We start from the raw sequence: 12,990 nt of genomic DNA, 5'->3' as shown, positions 1-12,990 counted from the left end.
GCGACATGGCAGCGGGAGTGGTTAGCGATGGCAGCAGTGGAGGGCGGTGGCAGAGGCGGCATAGGCCGCCGGTGCCGGGGAGGCGGTCGACGGCAGGTGCACTTGGCCTCTGCGATCGGATGAAATCTAATTGCAGAGAGCTGTGAATAGACACCCCCACCAAAATATCCTCAGCTTATAGAAACTCCAGTTGTTCAAAATCAGCGTTAGACAATGAACAGCAAAACCAAAAGGCCCATGGAATACCTTGTAGTGGGTATTCAAAGTTTTTTTACTGAGAAAGCAAAGTTTACTAGCTAGGTTTGTTTTTTTATTAGATATACCACAACACAATAATGTGCAAACCTGTTCATTACATTACACGCAACTCCACAAAAATGCACGTGCACCAGATCGGTAAAATTGTACTGTATGCCCTGCACCAAAAAGAAACTCTGCTAAACAGAGTGAGTACAAATATTCTGCATAGAGTAGGTAAGCCAAAGGTTGATTTTGAATGCGTTTAGTAATAGATGATAGATCAACCAGTCTGCGTGTATTCCATAAACCAACCCAAATCCAAAGGCTCAAACCAGTGGGACTCTGGTGGTTCGACAAAGTCCGTTTTCAGTTCATCTGATGCCGCCAGCTGTACAGGTGAAACCGAAGGGATGGCTTCATAGCTGTTTCTGTCCATCAGAAAAGGTGTGATCTCTTGCAAAGCTGCATGCCCAACATCAGATTTTACAACATCACAGCCATTGATGACAGTGAGCAAGGAGGAGACAGTGGCATCTTTCTCTTCTTTTACCAATCCGTGGCCAGCAACACAGTCGGTCAGGCGAGGTATTTCCATCTCTGCCTTTCTCAAAGAGGCATCGGCAATCTGTTGGATGTGTATAGATGAAGCCATGTAGTCGGAGACATGGGTACTGCTGCATGTGTGCTCATTTGTGTAGATTACTCGGAACAGTGGCGGATCCTGGGAATTGCTTTGCTCCACATGCTTGGTTGCTGGGCAGCCATGATCCTGATGGAACGTGCACCTATAGTAGCACCTGCGTAAAACAGCATCGAGAGTTGTTTAAGGCTCACTTTTCCATGTCCTAGGGCAAATGCTCACAAAAGAGGACGCCAACATGCATGTGAAAGCCAAAAACTTGACACATGACAACACTTGGCGTTGTCCACCTGGCTCAGAATTGTTAATCATGCCGACATGCATTATTATTAGCTCCAAAGGAGGATTCCAATGCACGCATGCTCTGGATATCATGCCCCCAATGCAGTGAGTATCCCCAAGTACTGGATATCACACGCATCAACGCCAGAGAGGATCTAACATCACCGTTCATCGATACTTGCTGATAATGGTAGAACACCACCTCTCATGCATGTATCATATATGGGAAAGGCATACTGCATACATGCTAAAGTATTCTAGTGAATGCTTCAAAAATAATGATGCGGTAGCTCCTGATTAAATATTAATTTGCCTGAAGTACTAACTCAATAACTTCGACAAATAAAAATTTTGTAATATGCTAAAATTTGATGATGTTTGTGGCTCCGCATTGGTCGTTTTCAGGCTTTATCTGTTTTGGTAGTATAGTTCTCATCAACCTGTCAGTACTGTTGTTTTCCCTTTTGTTGTTGTTGGATATGTAGATGCTCAATCTGAGCCTAACTTCTTTAACAGTATAATAGGCAGCTCTTTCATTTAAAAAAACAATAAATCAAGATTACCACAGTAGAGGGAGTTCCCCCCGAGTGTTTCACTTTAAAAAATTCTGCAAAAACTGCTCATATACATGCTGATATGTACATATGTTTGATGCTACTTATTGTTGAAGATGTCGCATCGATATGCTGATGATCTATTAGCCTTTTGCTAGCCGCAAGATAGGAAATGCTCCTCCTCACTACCAGAATTTGCATCGTTCTTGAGAATTCAATTTCTTGTCAGTATCATGTGTGGCATATCTTGTGGGTATAACTTAGGTTCTTCGTATCACCGTGCATTTTCCTATTGTTTTCGACGGTTCTCTAATTCTTGCAGAAATGCAGATTTTCAAATATTTGAGGAAATAAAGAAATAATAGTCTCTAAGAAATCAGTAACCTGCAGTGTGATATCTATTGCCATTATATGTTTTCTTATTTGCCCTAGGCCTCAATTATAGCTAAGCCTAGCTCATTTGGTCCAAGATGTGGATGCACATCCATATCACCCAAGTTCAAGTCCTCATCAAGCCATCAAGGTGGAGTACATGACTGGCACCCATGCCTAATCTGAAGTCATCATATAATAAAATTGATTCTTCCTGAGAACTGATGATTGTTAATCCCTATCTTCAAGTCTCAGTTGCCCTTGCAGAACATGCAAGTTGCAACAGGGATAAATGTAATGACCGCAGGGTGTGTTAGTATTGAGTTGTATGCACCAACCAATTCAACCCAAAATTTTAAGCTAAGTAGCTAACAGGGAAAGGTGGGCAGTTCACTTATATTTCAACACTCCCCCTCACGTGTAAGCTCCGCTAGGCTCAAACGTGGAATAGGAGTTGACTGCAATTATTTTATTTAATCGCGCCTGTCAGGATTCGAACTCGAGATCTCTGGCCCTGATACCATATTGAGTTACATGCACCAACCAATTTAACCCAAAAGTTTAAAATGATAGGAAGAGGTGAGCAATTCACTTATACTTCAACAGTTAGACAAAATCACTTCCTCACAGCATGGTCTACAAAGGCAAAATAAGATATTAGCAATTCTAAGTTTCCTCTAAGTGAAATGTTCTTTACAGAAATAGTGGTTGGAGAAAATGTAACTTTGCCCATCAACACCCCTTAATACAGAACTATTTAGAATTTTTTTGAAAGAAAAATTGAGATTTTATTATGCCTAGAAGTTTTATAGATCAGTAGTGGGGGTTATCCATAATGTGGCAGATCCATCATGCTTGTCTGCTCATGTTTTTTCTCAAAATAAATTATATTCAGATTATGAATTGGTATAAAAACTATGTAGTCACTGCATCGCCACAAGTATGGTACAATAGATCACCAAATATTGCGAAAAATAAATATTACATCTAGCTTACTATAAGCAAGTTGGTCAGGAAGCAAATAGATATGTGATCAATGATTCTGCATTTTAATTTGGAAATAAATTAGTGTTTTTGGCTAATAAACAACCCCCAATGAGTGCACAAAAGTAGTGTGTGGTTATTCCCTCAACGTATGGTCCTTAGTTCTTTTCTCTTTCCTCTTGGGCTTATTCCACTTCTTGAAAATTCCCATTATGGCATGTGACTTTTAGCTACACGACAACATACAGGTAAACGCTAGAACCTGATAGGAACAGGCAGCTACTGGGGCAGGCAGCAACCTAATAAGCCATACATGCACATGCACTGGATTTCTTATTATTTCCAAACACACTTGCCATTAAACAACTTTTATGCGATCAGAAAGCCAGGCTTGAAACGATAAGCTAATCACTAAGTCTCACAACTCACATGTACTAATAACTGATATGGGAAAGCATTGAAATTAATAAGATCAATCACGTGTATAGTACTACTTACCTAATACACAGGAAACATCCGCTATTTACAGCTACTGTGTTTCATTATTTGGATCTGATATATTTGATCTAGGCAAGAAATCCATCTTCACTTATATATCTACCCCATTTTAAGCTATTCTTGTACCCATTATATATTTTGGGTGCTTAGGTAAGACCCAAAGAGTGGCCGGTTGTAAAATGTATAGTTGTATAGGGATCGGTTCTATTTCGCCCGATCAGCAATGGTTAGCCCAGGTGTTCTTCTGTTATGAATTGTCAGACTTTGGCTTAATTAACACATTACAGGAATCTGTTACTGTCAGGTCCACTAGTTTGAAACTGTACGATAAAAGAAATTGCATGATTTTATACACATACCTCGGGTAGGTATTGCCCCGGATCATTTTTTGCCCGTATTTTCTCCACTGGTAGCCATCATGATATGGTGCGTATGTGTACTCAGTTCTTGAGCTAATGTGGACCCTCCTACTTCAGGAAAGAGCCATTAATATCTTGAGAAAATATACATAAGAAATCGAATTGCACATGTAACAAGAATAGGATCATCAAATAACTGAAGTCCATGACGACTAATTATTTCCTTCCGTAGGTTATAATTTTGTCTGTAGTTCACATACTAAGCTAGGCTCAAGACATATGACCATGATTAGACTTACTTCTTAGCATGCTCCTGGGCATAGCTGCTAGAATCCGGCAGCAGCCTTTTATGGGCTCCATTAGAGCTGCCGCTGGAGCTGACCATGTAGTCACCCCTCTTAGCCATGGTGGCTGTCCTCTTGCAACGTCTCGAAACTGATTGAGAAGTGACCACTTCTTGAGGATGCACGTTGGCTCCAGCAAATTACCTTGAAATTGCAGAGCTTCCAACAGATTTCCCAGCAATCGGTGCTGAGTCCTTGGCTGGCGCAAACTGAAGATGATGGATTGTATTCTCCTTGTTCAGTGCTGCAGAGAAGCGCAGCCTGTAGCTCATATATGCTCACAGGTGACCCTTGACCTGGAGTAGGTGGTGCATGCTTGTTTCCAGAATTTTTTTAATACAGGCTTGACTCTAATAACCGTGTTTTGGACTTCCAAACTTAACATGTATGCAACGTGACATGCATGGTTACACTTGTTCATGTCTCTGTTTTTTTTTTTGCGAAACACTTGTTCATGTTTCTTATTGTGAAAGCATGCAGACACCAGTAGCATATATGCGGCCTTCCGTTCTTGATTGAAACAGTGAAGAGCTTCAAAAGCGGGTTTGGTTATCACATTCCGCTTTGCCATCTACATGATCCTGAAAAACCAGATTGTGCTCCATATATATGTTTCATAGTATAATGATCAGAAATCCACAAGTATGATTCAACGATGACCAGTGCTCATGTACTGTAGTCTGCTGTTACCAGTTGCTCAAAACAGCCGCTAACTTATACTGCAGTGAGTTAGAGTAACAATCAATCATAAACCACACGTATATGTCCAGATGTTATCATGCAATAGATAATATGTTTTTATTATGTCAGGTATGGGTCTCAAGATGAACTTATAAATACAACCTGGGCTTATTTATGTGAAGAACTGAAAGATAGCCTTTGCCTTTTGGCAGGACGCACATGGGGAGATGGATGGACATCTTCTTAGTCCATCATGCAAAGACTTTTCTACATATGTAGACGAGTAGTGCCAAATCTAGTATAGCTTCTTGGATTCTCAGTTCTTGTTAGTGGTTAAACTCTAGATAATAAATGTGCAGTATCTAATCTTAGCTTCTCGGATCCCAACTCCTATCATTGTTGTTAAATCAGTTCCATAGTTTGCCATTTGAATACAGTTAGGTGCTTTCCTTTGTAGTTGCATGAAAATGAGTTAAGCATCATATACAAATGATGGCTTGTGAGCACATCTGCAAATGGGACAGATCTACTACTTTAGGCCCAAGCTTGGTAGAATTAAGATAAGTAAATATATATACAATCTTATATCTTTCTTTATTTCTCCAGATTTTGGCATTTTATAAAGGTTGGACCATATTAGAAAAAAAATGAAGAAATAGTATATGAGTTTACTAGTAATGTAAACTAAAAGGAGGATTTTAAGAATAAAATTCTGCACCGACCTGCTAGTGATTTATGCTAAAACATGGGGTATGCTTCAAGCAAACTAAATGAGAGCCCAACAGTACTTTTCTCTCACACCACTCCAGCTCCAGCCTCCAGCTCCAGCCAGCCTAATAGTATTTTTCTCTCACACCACTCCAGCTCCAGCCTCCAGCTCCAGCCTGCCGAACACAGTGAATGCAACTGACAATTGAGAGCCTTTTGCTAACATAATAATATTTTTAGGGTAATAACGTGATGTTCTTGGTGATGGCAACAATATTACTCACCATAAGTAAGCATAACCATTCTAAACAAGTAGCAGCATACAATACTTCCATTGATATTTAGATCATGATGTCCATTGAGTCCTTGATTTCAGCTAAAGGGACCGCCATACTGCATTTACACATATTTGCAATAGAAATTGCAAAAGCTCACAAAGTGCAAGATAGGTAGCATTATGCACTGTTAAGACCTTGAGTGAGTACGCCAAGATTTACGTGTTAATGATCTAATAAGAAAGAACGAACTCCATTGATCATTATTTTCATAAATATATCCTGATAGATCACTATCTGAAATTAATATATGTCAACATATCAAGTGAAATGTGATACATGTTGTGTGGTTGGTGAGAGACTTTGATGCCAAATCTATGACCTTTTGAAAACAGTACGCAAAAGGTACAGCTTAAAGTTTTTGTCGTAAGTTTACCCTTGCCCTAATTCATTCTCAGTTTGACCACCTTTTGATTGTAGAAAGCTTAGTCTGAAGCCTTGTGTAAATAACTGATTGTGTTTTATTGATGTTAATTCCACGTTTGTTAATTTAATTCTTTCCTGACTAAAGTAAGGTATAGGCACAAGGCAAGTCTTTCTCTCATCTTACTCATGTATACATAGTTATGACTATTTTAACCATCATTGAATCCTGGGTCAAAAGTAGTTCAAATGTGTCCCATAGGTTTTTGCTGATCTGATCAATAAAGTTAATGGAGTACCCGCTTTGCGAGAACCCACAATCTGAATGATACAATATAATTTCCCAGGGAATACAAAAGAGTGAAGAGGCTGATGAGATTCTTACATGTTTCAGGTGATGTGAGCACGGGTGATGACTGATGACACTAGTACAGGATAGTCATTAGCTTCACTGGTCAAAAAGGTCCCTCTCCTGAGCATGCGTTCAGATAGCTTTCTGAAAATCAGGCTGCAGCAAATGGAATCTGGATTCGTTGCAATACCACTTTCGTTGATGTATATCACTGTATCTTCAGACTGCCACAAGTCAACCACGTTATCGTAGACTTCATTGTGCCCATTAATGATCTAGAACAAGCGGCAAACCGACAGTTGGAATTGTTTTGGAATAAAACTCTGTGTCACTGTAGTAAGGGATCACATTAGAAAACCAGCATGATTGTCATGGGTCCATGTGAGGTCATTCAGTCGCACCACAGGCCACGATACTAAAAGTGATTATATCCTTTTCTAAAATTAAAGAAAGCCACAGCCCACAGAAATATCTTCCCAAAGTAAGCTGATTTGGACTACAAACCATCAGAAATCCAGAGTAGTTTAGACACACACACACCATTAAGCACTAACCTTGTCGTCACTAGTATAATAAACTATAAAGTAGGTTATGAGCGTTACAAACCATATTTTTAGGATCATGTCAAAGTTATACGGGTGGTTGCCTAACATTCATTTCACCCGTGTATACATGCATGCAGATTATAGGTGTGCTGAGTAGTTTACCTCATAATCTTTGAGAACTATACCTGTCACAGATTGCGACCAACTCGTTGAAAATTAATGTGGCCTGCGGCCTTGGGCATAGGAGACGAATCATCCAACATTTCAGCATCAAAACGGATTGTCCCAGACCCAAGAGTATGCAGATGACCAAACTGGGGCTGAAATTCTGGAATCCTGAAGCTGTTCACCGAATAGTTTGGGCCAGAAACGGCTGGACAGGCAGGGAGCAAACCTGAAAGCCCCGTCCGACGGATGCCTCTCGGCGGCTCGGCCGCGGCGGATGCCGCAGCAACCGATAGTGCTGGCGGTCCATGGTACCCATCTCTACCAGTCCAGGTCGCTCCGTCCTCTCCTAGCACGGCACGATTCGTCGTAGTACGTGTCCCAGATGTAGGGGTGATAAAGGGCTTAAATTTTAAACTAGAAAATCTAAGAGCCGGACTTTAAAAGAATCGGACTCTAATTTTATATAATTTTAAACTAAATAATTTAAAAAACTTGTTGAATTATGAAAAAATCACTAGAGTCATAACCTATTACCACCCCTACATCTACATGCCGCCTCGCGGCGTGCCGGCGTAGCGCGGCGGCCGTCGCCGCCTCTCCTCCCGCGTTGCCTCTGTGCGTGTGGAGGAAATAGGATGAGATTTTTTTAATATAACAAAAAGAAGATGAAACGGTGTAGTTTTGCGGACCGCCGCCGCCTTTGCCGCCCTTCACTTCTCGCGGTTTCGCGATGGAAGTTCTGGTGGGCTGCGGCTCTCAGAGTAGCAGTGGGCCGCTTCAGGTTGCGTTTAGTTTCCAAAAATGTTTGTGCAGTATTCATCGCATCGATGTTTCGGACACATACATGAAGTATTAAATGTAGTTGAAAAAATAATTAATTACATAGTCTAACTGATTCCTACGAGATGAATCTAATGATACTAATTAATTCATGATTGGATATTAATTATCAAATAACAACAAAATGTGTTACAGTAGCCAAACTTAAACTTTTTCACTAACTAAACACCCCCTCAGCCGCTTTCGCTGGGCTGTTCTCTGGTGATTTTCGGTCGGAAATGTTAAGTGCTGTAAGGCCAGTCCCAACCTACGGTATCCATAGACAGTGTCTATAATGCCACGTCACAGAGATATTCGGTGTCCTCCCCAACGCATCGTTTATTCGTGTGGTCTCGTAATAATTTTCTCTCTCGAGGGCCTCTTCTGTTGCCGGCATGATGGCTTGGCCTGGATGCGATGGGTCCAACAAAAACACACCGAGCAAAGACACCAGGCCAGTGTTCAGGTAAAATTTTACAAAAATGACGAATGCATGCATAGATTACTAAACGAAATTTATTTGTGAAATCTTTTTATAAATAGGTGTGATTTTTCGAGACCAATCTAATAAGCCAAGTTCCATCATAATTGGCTACAATGATGCTACAGTAACCACGTCTAATCATCACTTAATCATACGGTCAAAGGTCTCATTAGCTACAACAAATGCTACAATACCATAGTTATAGAGTTAGTTTTGTAATTAAACTTTATTTAATACCCATAATTAGTGGTTAAATGGTCAAAAAAAGTTTTCATGCAAAATTTTACCACCCCCAACTAAACACGGCCGGTGTGGTTAAATGGTCAAAAAAAGTTTTCATGCAAAATTTTACCACCCCCAACTAAACACGGCCGGTCCCATCGCGTGTCCAGTCGTATCTTTTCATTCGTTGGATGTCGCGCCAACACCGGTTCGTGCATGCGACCCGGTTTCGTGGTGTTCTCTTATCTCTCTTCGTTGATTTGATTGCCACGTCAGTTTTTTTTTGCCTACATGGCATTATATTTAATGTCATGGACACTAGCTGAGATGGAGGATTGGACTACTCTAAATATGTTCGTAAACTTGCTGTCAATTTTTTGGTGGTTTGTTTTCTGAAAGTAAAAAAAAGTTTGTTTTGTCACGGCAAGCGTGGGGGAAAACGAGGATATTCATCCTACGTCAGACATATTGTTTCAAGCAAATGTTAAAAGTCACGTGTAGTTAAATTATCATACAAAATAAAACAAATTTTTTTTGTTGCGGAATAAATTTTTTTATTACATACTACTTTTTTGTTGCTAAAATAATTGAAAAATTGTTTCAAACAAAAAATATTATTCCAGCAATAAATTTGATTGGATCACATATATAGACTGATTTGTTGGCCTAGTTTTAGACCCAAAACACAAAATTCTAGAAGGTGGGCTACTTGTGACAGGTCACTCGGCGTCACATGCATGACGCCGAGAAGCACCTTTGTTTCAAGTACAGTGTAGAGTACTCGTATGTATACGGATTACGGAGGTTGGCACGTTGCCAGCGAGGCAGCGATTTAGCATCACATGTTTAATTGAATCACCTATTTTCATAAAAAATTGTGTTTGGATTCCTGTTGCACACATAGTAAATCACAAAAGAGTTACAATCTGACACATGTGTCAATCAAAATAACGAAATATTATAGTGGTGTCAATTGATAATCTTTAGGTGCACTTCCAATTCTCTTTAATTCAAAATTTTATAATATTTTTTTCAAAATTAGATCTTATTTTAAAAAATTAGTACAAAACTTTAAATGAAAAAGAGTTGGAGCTCACTAATTTACACCCCAAATCTATTCATCGCTTTTGCAAATTGCGACGGATGTATCGAAAATGATTTTTACGAGCGAGCGCGCATGCAGGAAAAGGTACTGGGCCATGAATGAAGGCCCATTACTTCGTTGCTCAAGTTGGAGGCCCATTTAGAAGCCGGAGTTGTTTCAAACATCTTTTAATGTTTAAAAAAACTTGTAATTGTTTCGAAAATGTTCTGTGATATTTCAAAAAATGTTGAAAAATATTTCAAAAGTTCCAAATTTTAAACAATTTTCTAGTTTTCTGGAAATATATGTAATTGTTCTAAAATGTTTTGATACCATTCGAATTGTTGAACACAGCTCAGAGTGTTCCGAATTTTCATTTTTTCTAGTATTTTGGGAACAACTCTTAAAGTTCTGAAAATATTAAAAAAATATTGTGAGGCACATAAAAATGCTTAAAACATTTTTGAACATTCCAAATATTTAAAAGTTTCATGGGCCGAAGGGCTTACGATTTTTTTGAGAGGGGCCGACAGGCTTACTAGAGCAGCGAATTAGAAAGAGGAAAAGCTCAACCATCTTAAAATGGGCCGAGGGGCTAACCGCGCGTTCGGTTGGCTGGGCTGGTGGGCAGCTCTGTTGCTGGCTGCTGGCGAGAGCTGATTGGCTGGCTCAGCAGCTCCAGCTCAGCCAGGGCGTAAAATGGACCTCGAAAACTAACCAGGGGCGCCGGCACACGAAAAAAGCTTCGAATCGGCGCGCAACAGCGCGTGATGAATAGAGGCCACCATATTTTCCGTGAAAAAAATGAAAAATAACCATTAGCATGTTCTTGATGAAGATGAAGCATAAACATACATAGTTACATACAAACCCAGGGTTCGCACAAGGGTCGAGGAGGCATCTGCATAACTTCTTCTGACTCAATTCATTTTTTTTCCCCGAAACATTGGCAGGAGTGCTGCCATATCATTTAAGTAGGAGAAGAAGGTTCAGCAGTTACAGCAATTACAGAGATATTACATAAAAACTTGTTGTACTCGGACACTACTAGCTAGGAAGACAAAAATCATGGGAACTGGCTGGGCTGAGAAGCCCCACACGCCTGCACACGGAACCCAACTTCCTCCTTGATCAGAAGAAACACCTGCAGAGGACCCTGGAGCTTTCCTTCAAAAATTCTTCTATTCCTTTCCTTCCATATATACCAGGCTGTGTCCATCATCAATCCCGTCTTGACTCTTCTTTCATTCTTCTGCATCCCTACCAATTCGCTGTTCCATCAATCCTGCATTCCCCTGTTCCTGTCCGGCACTGCAACCAAGAACGAACCTTCACCCAGACCTCCTGTGCGAACGTGCAGTGCAAACACAGGTGCTCAGCCGATTCCATGGACTGATCACATAAAGGGCAAACAGGGTTGCACGGCCAATTCCTCGCTGTCAGCTTGTCCGCCGTTAGAATTTTACTTTGCACCAACAGCCACGCGAAGAACTTGTGTTTTCCTTCAGCTTGTGCCTTCCAGATCGCCGTAGCATTAAAGGTGTTGATGGATCCATTGAATTGAGCAAGGTAGGCTGACTTCGATGTGTACTCCCCGTCTGCAGTCCATCTCCAAGATATCACATCGTCCTCCTCACTCAGTGTGACCTGTGTTACTGAATCCTACAGTCCAACGAATTCAACCATTTCAGTTACCGAGTTCATTCTCCATAATCCCCTTGTCCAACTTTGGTTTGTCAGTTCTTCTTGCACTGTTCTGTTCTTTCTCCATGCCCACTTGTAGAGATTGGGAGCTATATCAATCGGTGCCTTTCCATCTAACCAAGCATCCTGCCAGAACGATGAGAGGAAAGAAGCATGGATCCAAGCACAGGACGCACTGGGGTTGCAAGGTCTGGCCGACCTCTTCTCATGTCATTGCTGCATCGCAGGCCCAGGCGAATCATCTTCACAGCGTCGAGCTTCGACTTGCCATCCAACTCCAGCTTAGCATCCACGAGCTGCTCGCATATCATCTCCGTCTGGCTATCTTCGCCTAGTTTTTCCAGCACGCGAGCTCTGATGTGCTCCGGACCTCGCCCCGTGACTAGCTGCAGCATCACGATGCCCAAAGCGTACACGTCAGATTGAGGGGTGAGCCTGTCACTCCGGATGAACTCCGGGTCCATGTAGTACGGGGTGCCTTTCCCCGCGGGAGTAACATGCCCAGGTGTTGCTGTGTGGCTCGTGTAACGCAACGCGCGGGATATTCCAAAGTCCCCGAGCTTGCAGACGTAGTCCGCATCGAAAAGGATGTTGCTTGGCTTGAGGTCACCGTGCGCGATGGGATTGGGCCTGGCGCTGTGGAGTGTGGAGGAACTCGAGAGCCGAGCAGATGCCGGTGGCTACACGGACTCGTTCTTCCCATGGGAACGGTCCCTTTCCGAGGCGACCTTCAAGGGTGCCGTTTGGTAGGAATTCGTAAACAAGGGCGAGCCTTCTGCTGCATGCTCCAACGAGGGCGACCAGGTTCTCATGTCTGGTCTTTCTTAGGATCTCAACCTGCATGTTTCGGATCGTTGTCACGGACAAGAAATTTATATATGGTTGTCTGAAAATTAAAGGGCACATGGCATCCATGGAGAACAAGAGATCATGGAAGCTGCTGTGAAATCAAGAAAAGAAAAGAAACAACGTGCAGTACTGTAGCTAGTGAACAAAAGCCAGCTAAGCTATAAGCGTTGAAGCTTGCTATATTTCTGTTATATTTTCTCCAGCGTACGTACTCTTCAATGCCTCCAATGTTTCAGTCGGCAATGGAGAAAAAAAAACGACGTTCTGGCACCACAGCTGGCTGGATGGTGAGGCCCCAAAAAATCTAGCGCCACACCTCTTCGAATTGGTCAAAAGGAAAATAAAACGGTTGAACAAGAGTTGAGGAATAACACATGAATCCAATGTATTTCACATGCAGAAC

General features: G+C 41.4%; 1 protein-coding gene across 1 annotated transcript; it reads right to left on the bottom strand.

Annotated features, from left to right (window-relative positions):
• Positions 1–214: 214 nt before the first annotated feature.
• Positions 215–4,849, bottom strand: LOC120672626 (WRKY transcription factor 55-like). The gene is made up of 3 exons (XM_039953128.1): positions 4,229–4,849; positions 3,930–4,037; positions 215–1,037 (listed from the first exon to the last, which is right to left on the bottom strand). Exons 1-3 carry the CDS (start codon positions 4,333–4,335, stop codon positions 521–523), a joined length of 732 nt encoding a protein of 243 aa, XP_039809062.1. The 5' UTR covers positions 4,336–4,849; the 3' UTR covers positions 215–520.
• Between the last annotated feature and the right edge of the window lie 8,141 nt (positions 4,850–12,990).

This window comes from Panicum virgatum, chromosome 5N (assembly GCF_016808335.1).
Source record: "Panicum virgatum strain AP13 chromosome 5N, P.virgatum_v5, whole genome shotgun sequence".
NCBI classification, from domain to species: Eukaryota; Viridiplantae; Streptophyta; class Magnoliopsida; order Poales; family Poaceae; genus Panicum; species Panicum virgatum.
The sequence above is the reverse complement of the archived record's forward strand: the minus strand, read 5'-3'. Positions and strand labels throughout refer to the sequence as shown.